At 34.7% G+C, this 21295-nt stretch overlaps 1 protein-coding gene across 2 annotated transcripts; it reads left to right on the forward strand.

Annotated features, from left to right (window-relative positions):
• Nucleotides 1–6270: 6270 nt before the first annotated feature.
• LOC126752479 (suppressor of hairless protein) lies at nucleotides 6271–14574 on the forward strand. 2 transcript variants are annotated; one of them, XM_050463296.1, is made up of 6 exons: nucleotides 6271–6628; nucleotides 6738–7672; nucleotides 9806–10351; nucleotides 10543–10877; nucleotides 11032–11239; nucleotides 12150–14574. In XM_050463296.1, the coding sequence occupies exons 2-6, from the start codon at nucleotides 6989–6991 to the stop codon at nucleotides 12513–12515; spliced, it is 2139 nt and encodes a 712-aa protein (XP_050319253.1). In that variant the 5' UTR covers nucleotides 6271–6628; nucleotides 6738–6988; the 3' UTR covers nucleotides 12516–14574. The 2 variants fall into 2 exon arrangements, with proteins under 2 accessions (XP_050319253.1, XP_050319252.1); XM_050463295.1 differs by having other exon boundaries at nucleotides 6271–7672.
• The last annotated feature ends 6721 nt before the right edge of the window (nucleotides 14575–21295 follow it).

Below are 21295 nucleotides of genomic sequence, written 5' to 3' on the forward strand. Positions count from 1 at the left end.
ATGCATCGACGATGAAATCTGATGAGTCGACGTTATGAGTTTTCGAGAGAAAGGTTTTGCGGAAGATTTATGGTCCTTTGCGCATTGGCAACCGTGAAAATCGCATACGATGGAACAATTAGCTGTACGAGATGTACGATGACATTGGCATAGTTCAGTGAATTAGGTCATGTCGTCCGAATGGATGAAACACTTCAACTCTTAAAGTATTCGACGCAGTACCCGCCGGGGGAAGCAGACGAAGAAAAAGGCCAGGTGAAGAAGGAACTGGCTACACTTGAAATCTCCAATTGGCGCAGCAAAAACAGTGAAAAGGAAAAACGACTGGCGTGCTGTTGTAAACTTGGCTATAACCGCGGTGTGCATGCCAATACAGAAGAATAAGAAGGAACCCCATGTCTTTAGCACAGTTCATTTCACACGCGTCTGTGTAGATGGCGGCGATATCTTGCGCACTTTCCACGCAATCTCTATCAGAGGAAATTTTAAACTGGAGGTATTTACTAGACCTTATCCAGGGTTAATCTACGGTCAGACTAACTGATTACAGCAGCTAATTGGCTTAGAATAAGCAGTTCTAATATTTTGACGGAGTCTTACGAGCTTGGTTATTTCTCAAACAGTTTATATTGTTTTCGGCTATGACCCAACGACATTTATTTATTGGAACTATGCTCCAAACTCTAAAAGAACTCAGTTGTAAGCTGAATCTATATAACTAGTCTTTGGTCTATTAAGCGGCCGATCAAAGTTAGTAGAACAAAAATTAAACATCCAATCGTAGTTGGTAATTTTTTTTTCAGGTAATCCTAACCTGTCAGACCAATGTTCCACATCCTTTGTACGAGAGAAGTACTTAGTTCAATTAATAATTGAACGGTATATTAGTATCTAATTGTCTACATACGTGTTAATTTCAGTCGGTATTTATGTCCTTTTAGGAAGTGTTTAAAATTGAAAAATGTGAAAAGAACGCTGACCAACTCGTTATGCAATCAAAAATCAATTGTGGCAGATGACAGCGTGTCCAAATATTCCCGCGCTATAATTTAATTATTTAAAACGTAATGATAGTGCACTGGTGGTTTCAACTTTTTGCCTTGGAAGACATACATCATGTACATGCCATATAAACTTATATTCCAAGGTATTTACACGCACTCGGGTACATATATTTACATTTTTGAGAAGGCAGACATACATTTCTCTATGCGAGGTAGAAGTAATTTTCTGTAAGAAAGCGTGTCTTTCAATCCACCGGTGATACGCTAACCCATTTATTGATTTCAAGGCGTGGGAATTAACGGCAATTATAAGCAAACGTTGATGGTTTTTTCAAAATAATATTAAATGAAAGCGAATTAAATTTTAATTGCTTATGAAGAATTGTTACAAAGTGAAAATATTTACGAGGTCATTTCGAAACTATAGTCTGAAGAAAAAAATATTATTTTTTGTATTTTCAATTTCAACAAGAAACAAGAAAAAACGATAACTTCGGTTGGGAAGCTAAAGGTTGATCCATTTCGAGGTTCCCTAGTCTTTTAAGAAAAAACACAGAAACTTCAAATTTAATAGGGAATGTTTACTATCATTCGAAAGAACGTTCTTTGGCTTTTAGGTTTTGAAGATTGTCTCTTTTAAATGTTGGCCGCAGCTACGTCTCCCATGGTCCATCCGTTGAATCCAATTTTCGATGACTCCTTCGAGCATTTCGACTGGTAACTGACGAACGACACGCGTGATGTTTCATTCCAATGCCTGAATCGAAGCGGATTTGTCCACATAGACTTTAGACTTCACGTATCTCCACAGGAAGAAGTCTAACGTTGTGAAATTACACGATCTTGGTGGCCAATCGAGCAGCCCAAAACGTGAAATTATCTGCTCACCGTGGGGTTCTCTCAATTAATGCATTGATCCATTGAACCAAATCTCGCCGAGATCACGAGTTTCAATTTCAGCCATCAAATAGTCGGTTATTTTGGCGCTTTAATGGTCGCCATTGACGGTTACGTTCTCACCGACAACATTTTTGAAGGAATATGGACTAATGATTTCACCGGCCCACAAACCACACCAAAGCATACGTGTTAATTTCCCGTTGTTTTGCTGAATGAAATGACAGCTCTTGAATCTTTTCAGGTTGCTCTTCGAATTTTTCTTACATATGTACATATTCATTGGGCCAGAAATGGACCTCATCGCTGAATAAAATTTGGCTCGGAAACATCGGAGCTTCTTGGAACTTTTCTAGAGCCCATAGTGTAAAGCGATGCCGCTTTGGAAGGTCGAGCGGCTTCAGTTCTTGCACAAGCTGTATTTTGTACGCTTTCAATTTAAGATCTCGACGTATAATGCGCCGAATCATTCCATACGTCAGTTGTAATTGCTGCGAACGGCGCCGAATCGACTCTCCACGTTCTTCATGTATACTTTCAGCTACGGCTGCTATATATTCTTCACTGCGTGCTGGGCGTGGTCTATTCGGTCGAATATTATCCAATAATGAATGCATGGGTCTCAAGATGGTGTTGCGAATAGTACGTTCTGTAGGCCCATTATGTTGATCATAGCTTGAGCGAAGCGCACGGAATACAAAAAAGGCTCTTGACCTCTACAAGGATCACCCATTATATTACCTTTTTCAAATAAGAAGTTTTCATACAAAAACTTAATTTTGATCGATCAGCTTGTATGGCAGCTATATACTTTAGTGATTCGATCTGTACACATTCTTCGGAGATCATATCATTGCCTTAGGCAACAATCCACGTCTAATTTCGGAATGAAATCTTAGCAAGTAAAAGAATTCTCCATACAAGAACTTAATTTTGACCGATCATTTTGTATGGCAGCTACATCATATAGTGGTCCGATATAGACGATTCCGACAAATGAACAGCTTCTAGAGGAGAAAATGTCGCTTGCAAATTTTCGGATCGATATCTCAAAAACTGAGTAACTAGTTTGCGTATGTACAGACAGACGGAACGAGTGAGGTTATACAAATTTAAATACTAATAAAAAAGAGAAGAGCAGAATTTGTACTTTGTCGCTGTTGCTGTTATTGAAGAGACAAGTCCTTGAAATTTACCCTTATATCTAGTCCCACAGCTCGGTGATTTTAATTTTAGTGAGCAAAAATTCAGACTTCACGGAAACTTTCGGTAATCTCTCTGCCACTACCTGCCCTCTGACACCGATATTGAGCGACTTGATAAAATGCAGAACCAGAATATTTGTCGAATTTAGACTTCATGTGTTCGATGCGCTTGAAAAGCTTGGCTAAAATGATTCTAATAAATTATGATGACGAAATTTTGCTTTTTAACATTTGGAAATTATGACCGCCAACAGTAACTTCCCTTTAAAACCTTTTTTATGCAATATTTTAGGACGGAGGTAATTCTTGTAAGATTCTAAATTCTCATAAGAATAACGAATGGGAACATATAATGCAACGAAAAATATAGATGCACGAAATGGGAAAGTTTTCTTGAATCACATATAGTTATTTAAAATACGAAAAGAAACGTGCCATTTGAACATTTAAAGAATTATTGCACATAATGATTTCGTTAGTCAGCCTTCGCGAACATTTTTTATTCAAAGTGATGACTAAATCGAACATCGAACATTAGGAAGGCAAAAAATAAGTAAATCGGCTGATTAGAACTTCAGATATTGTGGCAACTGCACCGTAAATAGTTTATAGGAAAACGCGTTTTAAATTACGTCTGCAGCTCAAACCGGTCCAGTTACTATGACACAAAAATGGCTATAACTACGGGAATATTATGAATTATGAAAATTTATTTTAAAGAGATACTTTTAAATATCTAAAATATCGAATTATGAAAAGGATTTTTTCAAATTTCTAGACTAGACCCCACCTTAAGTGGTTATATATAATTAGAAGGCCGAAAAAGCGAATTTTTCAGAACTTTTTCTTAGAAAACTTTTAAATTTATTGATCTAAAAATGTGTACTCATATTATGGTATTTTTTAACTGTATTTTAAGAGTTAGTATTAGGAAAATATTTATTTGGAAAGGAACTGCTGCTAATCTCCCAGAGATCCTCCGAATAGAATCGTTTTGCCGTGACCACTATATCTCTGAACTAGATTCTCTGAAATTAAAAACAAACAGATTTCGTTAAAGTAATATTAAATCTAGTAAAGCCAAGCCCAGGAATAAGCAAAATAAAATTGTTTGACAAAATGGCAGTTTCCAAACAAAAAAATTGATATTTGACCAAAGCTTTGGCCTAGCTTGGCTAATGTTCCGACCAAAAATTGTAAGTGATTTTATTACATTTAATCTTTTCACTAATCTAGATTGTCCTCACTGTCATTGGAGATTTATAAAACAGCTGTTTTTGACAGGAAAAATCACATCGTTTAATATTTATTAAAAGAAAACATTGCAGGTATAAGTAAATAAAATTGTTTGACAATAAAAGTTTCCATTTTCTTTTTATTTTCCATTTCCTCACTGTCATTGGAATTTTTTTTTTGACAGAAAAAATCAATCGTTTAAAATTTATTAAAAATTTATTGCCGTTTTAAATAATAATAAAAGTCGCACTTTTCGCTCCTTGTAGTGTCTAAATCAGCAGTGACAATGTGATAAATTTCTCTACTGAGAAACAGATTGTGCTAAGTCAGAGTCGCACAGAGAAATTTCAGAGTAGAATAAAGAATAAATTTAAATCTTTACGGTGACGAGATTAACAAATGCTAAATCTAGTAGATTAGTGAGATAGTCCACTCATCAGACGAAACCTAGTGATTAAGTGCCGGTTCGTAGATACCATAGTACTACGTGCGATGTAAATTCGGAGAACAGAAATGTGTGCCTAAGACGGACCGTCAGGCGCGGGCGATCCGGATAAAACTGTAAAAGTGAAAAAGTATCAACAAATTTTAAGCAATAATCTTATTTCATCCCTTTCCGAGCATTTATTGCATGCCGATCCTCTTCTCATCGTACAAAACTTTGTCACCCGGATTTCAACTCGTCTCGTCATCCTGATCATTTATATGCATACATACATACATATACATATATACATATGTATGTACATATAACCCTATATCAATCTCGAATAGTTTTAAGTGCTACGTACAACCGTTAGGTGAACAAAACTATTGTATTCTGTAGCAACAAGTTGCAAGAGTATAAAAATATCGGCAAGAATTTATTAGATCGAAAAATAAAGAATTAATAATTAATATTATCTAACGCCTACACAAATCTCCCCCAGCAATTCCACATAACACTAATTTTGGTCACGCCAAGTGTCAACCAACAGCAGCACTGCCAACACTGACACATACGGTAGTTTGCTAAATTTCGCTAATTGTTGCTAATCAATTTAATACACTGCCAAAGTAAACATCCCAAATATATTTAAAAATTTCCCACTTACCTGCTGCAAGCTCCATTTCCTTTAACTAAATTCTACTTCCGTTAATATTTACATATGTACATATGTATGTGCACACAATTATGCCGCATCACTTCCACCGCTAATTTGGAGCAGCATCTCGTTGATCGCAGCGGCCGGCATTTCTACGCACTTTTACACTCACTTATTCACTAATCACACTGAGGTTAAACGAACTAATATACACATTTGCATATCCAAATTGTTTTAAACTTTTCATTAATACACAAATCACGACGCTTATCACAATAAAAAACGGGTATAAAAGCACACAAACACAACACACATCCACAGAGCACATCCTCTGCCAACGAAACACTTCACTCAAGAGGAAGAAACGAAACGTAAATAAGAAATGCCGCTGACCGTGGGAAAACGACGAGAAGCTAACAGGTGACAGCTCTGTCGCTGCAGGCGTCGCTGCTTAGCGTGAGAACATCCACGCGGCCTCTGGAATCGCTAAGGTGGCTGTGAGCAGCGCGCTGTTGACGGCAGCGTCGACGTCGGTCGTTTACGTTTTCTCTGGCGCAGTCAAGAGCGTAGCAGTGTTGCCATGTTCATCATTAAGCCGTAAGGGAATAAAAGCGGTAAACAATTTTGTTTATTTTTGGAAATTTAGCAGAGAAATTGGTAAATAAATTTTCTTTTTACAGTAAAAAAGAGTTTTCAGACTAATTTGAAGTACTAAAATACTATCATTAAAACGTTTTGTACAAAACTTATTACTAGTTTTCACCAAATTTACCCTTAAAAAATTCCCGTTGAGTGAAAGGTGCAGCATTGCTTGTTGGCACTGCGTACGTTTGGCAACGAAACAAAACTACAGCGAAACAAAAATCAGCGAGTCAACTGTGGAGCGCTCAGTCGGTGTTTTAACTTTAAAATGAAAATAACTTTTAAAATTAAAACATAAACGCGCTTGTGCTAGACAAAATACTAAACAGTTCGAATTTATTGAGTGTAAGGAAGTGCTTAACATAAATGCAGGACTTCGGTGAAGTGCAATAACAGTCGCTTGTAAATGCAATTTGTATTTGAAACAATTGTGAACATTTAGAACGAATGGGAGCGTGAACATCTGTCAGTTTGCGGTCGCGCTGCTTCTTCCTTTCGTCGCCACTGTGCATTATTGTTGGTGTGTTGTGTGCAGTTTTGTGTTGTTTTTAACTGTTTGGTACGTTTTTACTACCATTAATAAATTGCCGTGAGTGTGTGATAAACAAAAGCGTGTAGTAATTTTTATATCAAATAATATTTTATTTATAATACACCACAACTCGGAGCTAAACAAAGTTAAGCGTAAAAGAGATAAACGCGCCACCAAATCACTAAATATCACACTGTAACGCAAGTGCCAAATTTTTTAAACGCAACTCTGCCAAATTTTTACACAGCGGAAATAAACAATACGTCCAAATAAGTAAACGTTAGCATATAATATTAAGTGTTCTACGTGCGTGTAGTTTTCAAACATGGAAATATACGCGCCTCTACACACATTTGCCTGCAACAGCGTCGCATTCATATTCGCTAAATGAAGAGTTATAGTGATTACCATATTGGCACCCCTCCCAGCAGCACTGCAACCGCATTGGAGCATCACTTGGAACAGTATAGCCCCACAGCTATTAGCACCTTAGCCAACGGTCACCAGCATCATCATCACCAACAGCAGCAGCAGCAGCAACAACAACAGCACTCACCAGCACACCAGCACCATCAACAATTGCTACACCATCACTCACCGCATTTACACGACCTCAACGATTCGTTATCACCACCCACGTCCATATTGCAATCGCATAACGCTGCAGCCATATCGGCAGCTGTTGCAACGTTGCCACAGATGCCGCACTTTGGACTTGGTGGCGGTGTAGGTGGCGCTTATGCGCAAACACCACCCAGTCCGCCGGTACATCATGGCGCTGGCGGCGGTGGTGGTTTATTGCCACCCAATTCGCCACATCATCATCAACAGCAACACCATCAGCAACAGCAGCAGCAACAACATCATCTTGCAATGCTGCCGCGCGGTTTGAATGCTGGCAGCGGTGGTGGTGGTGGCGGTTGTGGCCCACTCATGTCTACAGGTCTGAATTCCAATGCGGTTGGTGTGCCATATCGGCCACATATTGAGGATAAAAAATTGACACGAGATGCAATGGAGCGTTATATGCGCGAACGCAACGATATGGTCATTGTGATTCTACATGCGAAGGTGAGCGCTATTTGCAATTCAACGACACAAATTAATTCTGTATTGTTTGTATATTTTTAGTTGCACAATATTTTTGTAGAAATATGCACAAAGGCGTAAAAATGCTTAAAGGATGTGAATGAAAAGTGATTTGTGTAGACAGAAAAATTGTTTGAGTTAAAAAGTGAAGAGAAAGTATTTTTTTAATGAAATAGTTACAGAATTTAATACTAATGGTATACTTCTTTGGTACCCTTAAAATTTAATTAAAAAACTGCGATTATCCCAAATTTTTCCAATTTGGGAACAAAATCCCAACACATTTATAACTCGTAAAGGTTCTTCACCAAAAACATCAACAAATACTATTGAAAGCAAATAGCATTTCTTCTCTTTAGAGCTTGACATATTCCCAATTTTTGATGAATACTAATTTTAATCCAAAGTCCCTCGACAGCCTGATCTGCGTAACCCTACCGAAACTTAATTCTTATCTGCCAAAGGACTGTCACTCGACAGTAATCATTATGAATTTATTTTAGGATTGTTCTTCGCTTCTAAAAAACCACAGCAATGCAGTATTTATTTATTTTGATTGATCAGTTTCCACTTTGATAGGATGAAGTCTTTAAAAACATGTTCATGATAGGTTCACGTAAAATGGTGCAAGTTTTATAACGTAATTTATGTACTGCTACCCCGAGATTATGATAATACTTTCAGATTTCAGACCGTATACCCTTATTAATTAAAAATTAAATAAATTTTGTACTTTAATGTTGGGTTAATATTATTCCTTCTCAAAACGAAGACAACTTCATTATTTCTACAAAATTAATCATTTTGAAAGACAACTAAAACAAAAAATTTTTCTCTTAGAACTAATATTTTAGAATAAATATTGAAGTCTTTAGCCGCTGATAAATGACATTTTTTTTTATAATTAAATGTCTTTGGTAGTAGATTAAAAACAAAAAACACAAATTTTGGATAATCAGTCTCACCCTGTACTGCGTAAAAAACATCGATCCTGCAAAATAATTATTTAATATTAAAAATTTCTCACTCAAAGTTCTACCATGCACTTATATAATAAAATTACAATGTTTACGTCGCCTTCAAGCTTAGCGAAACACAATTCAACGCAATTAATTTCATTTCATGCCTCATCATCCATCCGCCTCAATCAAATCTAAATCATAACTTGAAATCGCATAAAAAAAACTCCAACGACCGCAACAAAGCAATTAGCGACAAAAATTTGCAACCAAAATCAATCAAATGCACAATACAACTACAATAACAATAATAAAAACAACAATGCCAAATAGACAAATTGAAAGCATGAAAATATACGTAAAAAAGTTAAAAAACTGCAGTAATTTTAATTTTCATTAATTAAATACAATTATTTGATTGCATTGCTCATTACTGCACCGCAAGCAAGCAAGGCGCAGCAGCAGTCGCTGGCTGGCGGCAGTCTTACAATTTTTGCATGCAGCCAAGTGTGAAGGATGTGGTGTTGGCCGCAACAAGTGTTGCAGGCAGCGACGACAGCAAAAAATAATAATCAATCAGTTAGCACCCGACCAAGGGCCGCGCCAAAAGCAACTATTAGTTCAGATATTGAGTATGTGCGGTAGACAATGCAGGCAGTCGAGCGGTGGCATGTGCGCGCCGGCGAATGACTTACGCTGATCCACTTGTTAAAGCGATTGCTTGGGTGATTAGCGACAATTCGTGCAACCGCAACTCAAAATTCAGAAATACATACATACATACATACAACCTGTGGGCAGTTGCTGTTGTTTTGTATTAATATTTCGATTGGTGCGCGGTCCGAGTACAATTTGCATGGCGACTTGTGAAAAATTTGATTGAACTGTAATTTAATAGCAATGAACGATTCGTATACGTATTTTCGTTGTTGTTGTTGATTTTGTTTGTGCTTGCGCTGCCACTCAAATGTAAAACCGCGCAGTGATCGCATTTTTGCTGCAATTATTGATTTGCAATTATTCTGTTTGTCAATTTGGCATTCTTGTGGTTTCCGCCAATAAAAATGTGATTTAAAAAATGTCTTATTATTATTTTTTTAATATAATTCAATTACTCACCACATTTCCTTCTTTTGCACGTTGCATTCATTTCCAGGTCGCGCAAAAGTCATACGGCAATGAGAAGCGTTTCTTTTGCCCACCACCGTGCATTTATTTATTTGGCAGCGGTTGGCGTCGACGCTACGAGGAGATGCTGCAGAAGGGCGAGGGTGAGCATTGCGCTCAGTTGTGCGCCTTCATCGGCATCGGCAGCTCGGATCAGGATATGCAACAACTCGATTTAAATGGCAAGCAATATTGCGCCGCCAAGACGCTGTTCATTTCCGATTCGGATAAGCGTAAGCATTTTATGTTGTCGGTGAAGATGTTCTACGGCAATGGGCACGACATCGGTGTGTTCAATTCGAAACGCATTAAAGTCATATCGAAGCCATCGAAGAAGAAGCAATCGCTGAAAAATGCCGATTTATGCATAGCGAGCGGGACCAATGTGGCGCTGTTCAATCGCCTGCGCTCGCAAACGGTGTCGACGCGTTACCTGCATGTGGAGAATGGACACTTTCATGCGTCGTCGACGCAGTGGGGCGCCTTTACGATACATTTGCTCGACGACAATGAATCGGAGTCGGAGGAGTTTCAGGTCTGTGCTACGATATGTAGTTTTTGTTATTGTAGTTATATAATGTTTTATTTTTGAATTTTTATCAATTTTTGAAATTATTATTATTATTTTTTCTTTTTTTTATTCAATTTTTGTTTCTTAAATTTCTTCTATTTTTTGTTTCTTAATCTCTAATAATTTCTTGGATTCTCCTTCCTCTAACCCCTCAGGTACGCGATGGCTACATACATTATGGTGCGACGGTGAAACTGGTGTGTTCGGTGACGGGTATGGCACTGCCACGCCTCATCATACGCAAAGTGGACAAGCAAATGGCACTGTTGGAGGCTGACGATCCGGTGTCGCAATTGCATAAATGCGCTTTCTACATGAAGGACACGGATCATATGTATCTCTGTCTGTCACAGGAGAAAATCATACAATTCCAAGCGACACCATGTCCGAAAGAACCAAATAAAGAAATGATCAACGACGGCGCTTGCTGGACGATCATCTCGACAGACAAAGCTGAATATCAGTTTTACGAAGGAATGGGTCCTGTGGGGTGAGTTTGATGAACAATGTTTATGGTGTACCTATCTGTACCAGAAAGCTTTCTTAAAGTGGAAATAATTAACAAACATTTTATTTAAAACTTTTTTGGTCCAAATTTTTATTTTTTATTAATAAATAAAATCCCTCCTTCAATCCTTTCTTAGCTCCCCAGTCACACCGGTGCCAATTGTAAATTCGCTCAACTTGAATGGCGGCGGCGATGTAGCGATGCTGGAACTGAGCGGCGACAACTTTACGCCGCACTTGCAAGTCTGGTTCGGTGATGTGGAGGCGGAAACAATGTACCGCTGCACGGAAACACTGCTGTGTGTGGTGCCGGAGATCTCACAATTCCGTGGTGAATGGTTATGGGTGAGTGGAAAAGTTTAATTAGAAATATATCTTATTATGAATAGTAATAATATAAATATTAATACAAGTATTGAGTATAATTATTTTTTGTTTTTGTTTTTCTTTTTTTTCAAAATATGTGCATACATACATATGTATGCCAAAATATTAATATACAAATTTTGTATTAATCTTCAAGAAAAAATTGTGTTTAATTAATAGATGAGAATTGAATCTTTATGGGCATTTTAATTTATTTTTTTTTAATTTAAAAATATTTTTTTTTGTCCTTCGTTTACGTTTTTTTGGTTTTACTTTTTAATATTTTGATTGGATGAATATTTATCTATAAAAATAAATAATAAAATATAAAAAATCAAATTATCTTAATTAATTTACTCTAAATTGTTAAAGATCGTTCAAACTATGAATTTTTTAAATTTTGATTTTTTTTCAAGTTGTTTTTTGTTTGTAATTTAGAATATTTTTTTTTTTTAAATTTTAATTTATTTTTTTTTATGTACTGTTTATAATTTTCCTTTTGTTCCAAAATATTTATTTAGGGTTTTCACAAGTCTCATAAAGTTAAAAGTTATAACGATTCGAAAAAATAGCATTGAGAATTGTAAATGTGTAAACTCATTTTTGTATGAAATCCAACAACAATTTTTTTAAACAAGTGTAAAAATTTATAACTTTACGATTTTACGATGCTTTACGACGGGTTGTGAGTACCCCAATTGTTTTTTCATATTTCTGCTACATTTTTTGAATTATTTTTAAATTAAATATTTGTTATCTGATTTCTTTCTAATTTTCTCTGCTGATGAATAAATATATTTTGTTCAACTTCTATATTTTCAAAACTAAACTACCAATATTCCAAGCACTCAACGCAAATTTTTATTCCCCTCCCCCCTCTACCCCACAGGTACGCCAACCCACACAGGTGCCCATCTCGCTGGTGCGCAACGATGGCATCATTTATGCAACGGGTCTAACATTCACCTACACGCCGGAGCCTGGTCCACGGCCGCATTGCACGCAAGCCGAGGATGTTATGCGTACGCGCAGTGCAACAGCAACAACAAATAACAATAACGGCAACAATAACACGGGCAACAACAACAATCTGAGTGGCATGAGCAACAATAACAACAATAATGTTGCGCACTCACCCGGCGATGGTGGCGCCGCGAACAATGCAACGGTAAATGCCAGTCATCAAATGCACCAAACATTGCCGTCCATGAACGAGGTGCAGTGGAATACGCACGGCGGCGGCGCATTGTCCTGAGTGCGGGCGCCACATATGCTGTCGGCATATTACGGTGTGGCTCTAGTGGTGGAGCAGACATTTTTTATGCTTTAGAAATTAGTGGATTGTTTGCGTGCATGCTATTGTACTTTATTACATATGTATGTGCATTTTTTATGAATTTAATTATTTTTAGTTGTAAATTTTATATTTAAATTTTTTCAAATATTTTACCTAATTTTTTTTTTGTGGTAATTTATATATTTATTTAAAATTTTTTTTAATATAAAATTTAAAAAATCTATAAAAATATTAATTTAAATAGGTGAAAAATATTTAACTTAATTTTTATAGATTTTCTAAATTTTATATATAAAATTTTTTAAATTCTTTGCTTTATTTTTTTTTTAATTCTGGTAAATTTTGTTGTTTTCTTTTTTATTTTTGTTTACAAATTAGCTTTTTTTACATTTTTGTACTTTTTTTTATTTTTTAACCTTTTAAATTTTTTACATATTATTATGTTTTTTTAATATTTCATAACTTTTTTTATATAAACTCATTCCACACTTTTTTACAATTTTTTTTTTAATTTTTGTTAATTTAAAATTTTTTAAATTCTTTTTCTTATTGGAGCTTTTTTTATAAAATATAATACCTACCATTTTAGGTATTTTTTGTATATTATGTTTTCTGATTAATTTTTTTGTTTGAAAATATTTTTAATATTTTATTATACATGTATTTAATTTAATTTTGTTTTTTTTTCGTTTTCGTTGAATTTTTTAAATTTCTTTTTAATATTTCCTCAATTTTTTAAATAATTTTTTAACATATTTTTTCAATATTTCTTTTTTAATCTTGTCCTCGATTTTTTTTTAGAATTTTTTAATCCATTTCTTATTTTTTAGAATATTTTTTCTTTTTTTGTAGAATGTTTTTTTTATTTTTTTTTAATTTGGATGTTTTTAAATCAACATTTTGAACAACCATTAGTCGCTGTGTATTCTATGTAAACAAAAATGCACACACATACAATTAATATGTACATATGCAGTTATAATTTTTTTTTTTTTAATATTTTCTTACACACACATTCAAGCAAAGAAATCATGTTACTAAATAACTGTCAAACTTTTCATTCCTGCATAGATTGCAAATATTCGAAACTAAATGTCAATATCAGGGATAAGTTTTAATCAAAAACAGCTGCAAATGCTTTTTACTATAAATAGTCCCTGCAGGCAAGACTAAGCAAACGAAAAACAAAAAACTAAAACAACAAATGCATCCAAAATGAACAAACAAACAAGTATACATACCTTTTATACATATACATTTATATACAAAACAAAGATAACTACATCTGTGCAAGTACATACAAGAGAAAAACAAAATTGAGGAAAATTTTTGAATAAAAAGCAAAAGTTCTTTACACTGATTTTTAGACGCGTAAGCTGCCTAGACTTAATTTAGCCTTTAATGCAAATGTAACTGTACATATATACAAACTTATATACATAGTTCAGTTGTTTATGATCGCATGAAGCTAGAACAAATTCTACATTTAATATTTAAGCTACAAATCTCAATGAAATTGGACACAAACGGACCGCGACCGTCGCAGACATATGCCTACAACTGTATTTGCATAGTTTTAAAACACACACAAAATGAGCATATTGCATTTTTTTAAATGAATGCCGCAAACTGTACTAGTACATAGCAACGTAAAATCATATACATATATACATACATACATACATACATATATATGCATATATGCATACATATTTTATACGTTAGGCTATTTATATATACATGCATACAAAATATATTATATATATACTACATATATATATTTCTACATTATCTACTAGGTAAGCGTGTGCACACGCATGCGCCTGTGCGGGCATATGTAAAATTAGTTAAAAGGAAGAAAATCAAATAGTTATAAATTAAGCATATTTTATTAGTAAGTGAACTTAAAAAGACAAAATGTAAATTAAGAAAACAAAAAATATTAGTTTAAGTAAGCAACTGAAACATTACCAGAGATAAATAAATTATTTTGTAAAAAAAAAATATTTATGCGCAATGCAATGTGTTATAATTTATTGGAAATGGAGGGAAGTTGTGGTCAGCAGAATGATTTGGAAAGGTAAGTGACAACTCATGCTCCTGAAATGGATGAGTTTTCTTCAATATATGTATGTAAGTACGTATGTACATATATACCTTTTTAAGTGTTTGCTGTGATTCAAAATTCTGTTCCGGCAGCATTCCTCCAAATTACATCCGGAATGTTTTCTGCTGCTACAGTAGCTACAACAACAACATTGTGAGAATGTTCGGAGTTTGATGAAAACACTTATTTACTATTATTATTAAAAAAAATCTACATATATTATTGCTTATTAAGATTTTTTGAACTTTTGAGACTCTTTCGGAGTATTAATCAAAATATTTATGTTGTTGCAATACCCAAAACTATCGTAATATTTATGTTGTTGTAACACCAAAAACTATCGAAAATACTATGATTCTAATTTATATATTTTTTTAATTTTTCGGAAACTTTCGGTGTATTATAAAAGAGTTGAAATAAACTAAATATTATTGTTGCTATAAAACCGAAAACTATCAAAACTATGTTTTAATGTTAATTTTTTTTAATTTTTCGCATACTTTCGGAGTATTATAAAAGAGTTGAGAAAACTAAATGATTTTGCTATGGTTTTTGTAATACCAAAAACAAAAGATAACATGGTCATAAGAAAAATTGTTTTCTTTTCGGAAACTTTCGGAATATTCTAAGAGAGTTGAAAAAAATAAATGTTTTAAATTTTGCTGTAATACCGAAAATAAATATCATGGTGCCGATGTAAAGTTTTTTTTTAACCTTTCGGACAATTTTCGTAGTATTAGAAAAGTGTTGAGAAAACTAAAAACCCAAAACAAAAGAAAAAACTTTCAGTATTCGTAAATTCTAACTTTATTGTATTGTAGTACGAGTTTATGGCTTAACACTCGTTTTGGTGGTTAAATAAAGTTTTCGGATTTAGAAAGAGTCACTTTTAATTGCTTTTAATAGTTTACAAAGGAGCATTTTTGCTCTAGCCGCAATAGATTAGGACTACCATTTAAATATGTTTGACATACTTGTGAATCTGTATTACAACTTTTAGCTTCTGCAAAGACTCTGAATATTTTTCGGATTTTCCGAAAATAAATTAACTTTCATTTCTTTGTATTAGGAATATTTTATAAAATCATAGGAGTCACTCAGCTAAACAGATCTTTAAAATAAGGTAAAAAAAATTCGGAGTTTCATAATAGTATGTATGTATGTATGTACGTTCAAGTAAACACAAAGTCAACTGAGAACCAACTTTAAGGTTTGAAATCATCTGATGCAATAATTGGTTAAAAAGGAATTTGCAAAAATAATTCTAGACACAAAAGTTATTCCTAATTTTTAGGAATAACGTCACACCTTAAAATGTTCGGAGTTTTAAAAGAAAATATTACTGTTAAAACACACCAACAAAGATTATAGTAATTATTACGAATAAAAAACAACATTCGGAGTATAATATTAAATATATCTTTAGAGAAAAAGTTTACTGTTTAAAACGTATTTTGCTTATTTGAAATAATTCGGAATATTTACTGTTAAAATCATAATTACAGACTCAAAATGTATTTTTACTAATTCGGAGTCATTCTAATTGTAGACTTTATTGAATTAAAGTTTAAACAATTTTTAAAGGAAAATATCTCACGGTAACAACGTACTAGAAAATGTTGTTTTTAATTATTCGGAGTGAAGTGAAAAAATTTCGGAGTAACATGTCAATCAATTTTCTAGAAAATTTCGTAAAACTTATTTCTAATATTTAAAGAAATATCAAAAATTTAGATTTTTCGGAGTAAAAGAAATATTTTTAATAAATCGGAGTAATGCCAAACTGTAGAATTTATAGTACTAAACAATTTTTAAAGAAAACTGTTCATCTTTATAAACGTACCAGCAAATGTTATTTCCAGTTATTGGGAGTAAAATAAAAAAATTCGAAGGAATAGAAAAAATTCGGTGTAAAATTTTTAATAATATTTCAAGACAATTCTGCAAAATTTATATCTAGTCATTAGAAGAAAAAGCAAAAGTTTGATTTTTCGGAGTAAAAGTCGGAAGTTTTTTTTACAGAAATTCGATTACAATATTAGTCATCGGTATATTTGAACACCCACAGCTCTCCGTGCTTCATTAATTATACTTTAGAATGTTTATCTTCTACTACAATTAAAATGTGCAACAGCAACGCAATTACCTGGCCAAACCTTGACGTTGACAGCCTTAACGCCCCACGATGCGGAGACGGAGTTGAGGATGATTTATATCAGCTCCTTGTTGATCATTCATTAGCAACTTAAATTGCCAACTATCGCTCATTTGTTATCTACTAACATTTAATTACTTCAAAGTTAACAATTACAAGGCAGCGCAGCAACAGCAACAACAATAGCAAGGAATTGCAATATCTACGAAAAGCTTCTCACGAAATAGGATGAAGCAAAAGCTAAATATATAAGGAAAATGCAATAAATGCAATGTACTTGAGTGCGCACAAATACTTGCCAACTCTCCGCCTGCCCCCCTCCCATCACTCTTTCGCCAAATGTATGCATGTACGTGTCAAGATCGCATTGCCATTAATGATGTTGCAAAAATCCCAACATTTGCTCAGATAAATATACAAATTTATGAGTTGAACAACTTCACTGTGTATGTGTGTGATGCACATCGGCAGTTGGGGTTGGCGTGAGACAATGGCGATATGTTAATCTAGATTTTTCATGGGAAAATCAGTGTAGACCTTTGCCGTAACGCAAAGACAATTACCGCTACGGTGTGGGTAATTAAGTATTGCTAACTGTAGAAGTGGAGAATCTAATGTACTTTAAGCACACATTAACTTTTGGAAGCGTAGTGGGCAGTTTTGGTGCTACCATATCCGTACTACTAAAGAGAGAGAGCTTCATTCTCAGTTCAGTGTAATATCACTGTGAAGTTTCCTTTCAAGGCTTTTTACGCCAGTTCAGAAAGAGAAATTGTTTTACTGTGTTTCTTATCTAACGGACAACCGAAGATCTAAGTTTAAACATTCTTTCAAAACGCAAGTCAGAAGTGGGGATAGGAACATCAAGAATAAACAAAAAATTTTTTTTTTTTGCATTTTCGTAAAATATCAATATCTGAGAGATAGCATTTGTCGGGAGCTCTGGAAAGTTCGAGAGCTGGTAAAACTGTGTTTTTTTTGGTAGATTTCCGCATTCGATGGAACTATGAGCTGTACGAGATGTACGACGCTATTGACATAGTTCAGCGTATTAAGAGACAGCGACTACGTTGGCTAGGTCATGTCCTCCGAATGTATGAATACACCCCAGCTCTGACAGTATTCGACGCAGTACTCGCCGGGGGAAGCAGAGGAAGAGAAAGACCTCCACTCCGTTGGAAAGATCAAGGTCCTGGTTACACTTGGAATTTCCAATTGCCACCAAACATTGAAACGGAAGAACAATAAAGAAGAAAAATAGGATTTCAATGAAATACGTACAACTTTTTGAAAGCCTCAAAAACTAAGAATGATCGAAGGACTTTTTAAGTTAGATTTTTTGCCGGTAATATGCAAAAAATTATCCTGAGGTCGCCGTTTTGTTAATTAACAAAGCTTCAATCAGGCACTAAGTTATCTATTAATAAAACTATTTTTTTGTCAGATTGATTTTAGATGAATCTCCTATCTTCTTCTTCTTAATTGGCGTAGACACCGCTTACGCGATTATAGCCGAGTTAACAACAGCGCGCCAGTCGTTTCTCCTTTTCGCTACGTGGCGCCAATTGGATATTCCAAGCGTAGCCAGGTCCTTCTCCACTTGGTCCTTCCAACGGAGTGGAGGTCTTCCTCTTCCTCTGCTTCCCCCGGCGGGTACAGCGTCGAATACTTTCAGAGCTGGAGTGTTTTCGTCCATTCGGACAACATGACCTAGCCAGCGTAGCCGCTGTCTTTTAATTCGCTGAACTATGTCAATGTCGTCGTATATCTCGTACAGCTCATCGTTCCATCGAATGCGATATTCGCCGTGGCTAACGCGCAAAGGACCATAAATCTTTCGCAGAACTTTTCTCTCGAAAACTCGCAACGTCGACACATCAGTTGTTGACATCGTCCAAGCCTCTGCACCATATAGCAGGACGGGAATTATGAGCGACTTATAGAGTTTAGCTTTTGTTCGTCGAGAGAGGACTTTACTTTTCAATTGCCTCCTATCACAATCCAATAAACCGAAGAGCAATAAAATAATATACTAATTTGGCTTACGCATTAAATATTTAACCAAATATTATCACTCTTAAAAAGCTCCAGACCGACGAAAAATTCAATATTAATCCAATTCCCTTCAGAAAAAACTGGAGAATTTAGTGAAAAATATTGACAAGTGATGGGATAGCTTTCATATTTAGTTTTGAAAGCTTCAAGCCTTTGATTCACTGCCAAAATTACTATAAAAATTCAAGTGAGATTCAAATAAGGAGTTCGAAATGTTTAGACAATTAAAACATTTTTAGGAGAGCACCTAGTGAAACTGCTTAAAAAAGGGATATTTTTGGAAAAATTGTTTTAAACTTTAAAGATATATTTTTACATATTTTAGGAATATGTGTAGTGCATAGTAAATTTTTTGAAGAAAAAATATAAAGTTTTTCGATTTACACTCGATTTACGATTGGGCTTAATAGGATCTTCTACTACTGCAATGATTTGGGCCTTCTCCGTTGATGAAACCTAACAAATAAAATACTCTACTATAAGGTATTTTCCATATAGTGATCATTGGTCGAAAAAATAAATCGAAAAAAAATTAATTTTATCGAAAATTTTTGTCATTTAAAAATTTAATTTTATCGAAAATGTTTGTCATTTATGGTCTGCCAAATTCTATTTTCAATCAGATCAAAAAACTGGTAGGTCATTGTATGGAGAACTATATACAGAACATGCAGAAAAATTTGATAGTGATCCGATCATTGCCATTATCACTGCGGTTTCAAAAAAAAAGTGCCTCTTATGTAAAGCTCTATTAGTAGAAGTTAGCCTTTAGATTGTTTTATTTTTCATTACCTTGTTTTAGTGCTTAGGCTATCTAGTATCTAATACTAGGAAACAAGTTGTATCCCAGTATATTTCTTCACTCTATCAAGGAGAATTTCTAAAGTCCCTAAGTAGTAATCATAAATATTGGACAGCTGCTTATTAAAGAGCTTTGTATAGCTACTTCACGTTTCAGTAAGAAAAAAATCTTTTATTAACGGTTTGCTTGCAATTATTGTAGTAAAGAACCCACCTCGAAAGATGGACTTCAATTGCGAAAGCGATATTATAAAGAAAAAGTAAACCAACTACCTGTCTCAATCCTTCTTTGCAGGATACCATCCTTCATCCTCTACGTAGTCCAGCAGGTAGTCTGACAAGTTAAAAGTCCTAATGTCTGGAGAGTATATATTACAAGACATGGCAGGTTTTATAAATTAAGTTATACTTTGATCAATGGACAAAAATACAAAAAAGGCAGCTGCTTAAGTCGGTACACCTCAGTAGTGCGTTGCGATTTTTACAATGGATAAAAATTTCGAACAAAAATTTTGTCTCAAATTTTATACTTCTAACCAAAATCGTTGCGAATGTTGGACAAGGCTTACGGTTAATCAGTTTTATCAAAACCACAAGCTTACGAATGGTACAAAGCCTTCTAAGACGGTCGAGATATCGTTGCAGATATGTTGAAGACTCTTTCTGGTCGACCTTCGACCTCTTCAACTGATGAAAATATAAAAAAGTGAAGAATATGTTGCTTGAAAATCGTCAGGTAAGTGTTAGGAGATGGCAAGATAGCTCGATATCTCCTGCAAGTCCCTTCGAATGATTTTGGTGGATATTTTGAGTATGAAACGCGTTCTTGCTCGACTTGTCCCGATAAAGCTGAATTTTTTTCAAAAAAATTACTGTAAGCAGGTCTCTTTGGACATGTTTGATCCTGTGAATTCCAATCCCACATTTATGGAGAGCTTTATAAATGCAAACAAGTCAGTAATAAATGGAATTGACGGAGCCGAAACCAAAAAAACCACGTCAAAACCGCTCAGAAATCAAGGCGATGCTCATTGTTTTTGCGATTGTCGTGGTTTGGTGCATCATGAATTTGTTTCAGAAAGACAGACGGTCAATAAGGAGTTCTTTTTGGTCGAATTGAGGCGATTGCGTGAGAACGTTCGCCGAAAAACAGCCAAAATTGTCGAAGAACAATTCATGGATTTTACACGATGAGAATGCATCAACGCATCCAGCCACGGTTGTGACCGACTTTAAAGCCAAAAACGCACTTAATACCATCAATCAACAACCGTACTCACCAGATTTGTCACCGTGTGATTTTTTCTTGTTCCCCAAACTGAAAATGACGCTCCGTAGGAACCGTTTACAGTCGATCGAAGAGATAAAACAAAATTCGCTTAAGGAGCTGAAGGCCATCCCAAAACGTGCTTATGAAAACTCTTTCGAGGACTGGAAAAATCGTTGGAATAAGTGTCTTACGTCTAATAAATATTGATGAATATTTAAATATTTTTCGTATTATTAACAATTTCCGGGTACTTTTTGTCACAATGTATATATTATAATATTAATAAGAGCTGTACGCTAACGAATGGCATTTTGTAAATCATTAGCCATTGACAGCTCATAGGTTTTTAT

The sequence above is a fragment of the Bactrocera neohumeralis genome, chromosome 3 (genome assembly GCF_024586455.1).
Source record: "Bactrocera neohumeralis isolate Rockhampton chromosome 3, APGP_CSIRO_Bneo_wtdbg2-racon-allhic-juicebox.fasta_v2, whole genome shotgun sequence".
NCBI classification, from domain to species: domain Eukaryota; kingdom Metazoa; phylum Arthropoda; class Insecta; order Diptera; family Tephritidae; genus Bactrocera; species Bactrocera neohumeralis.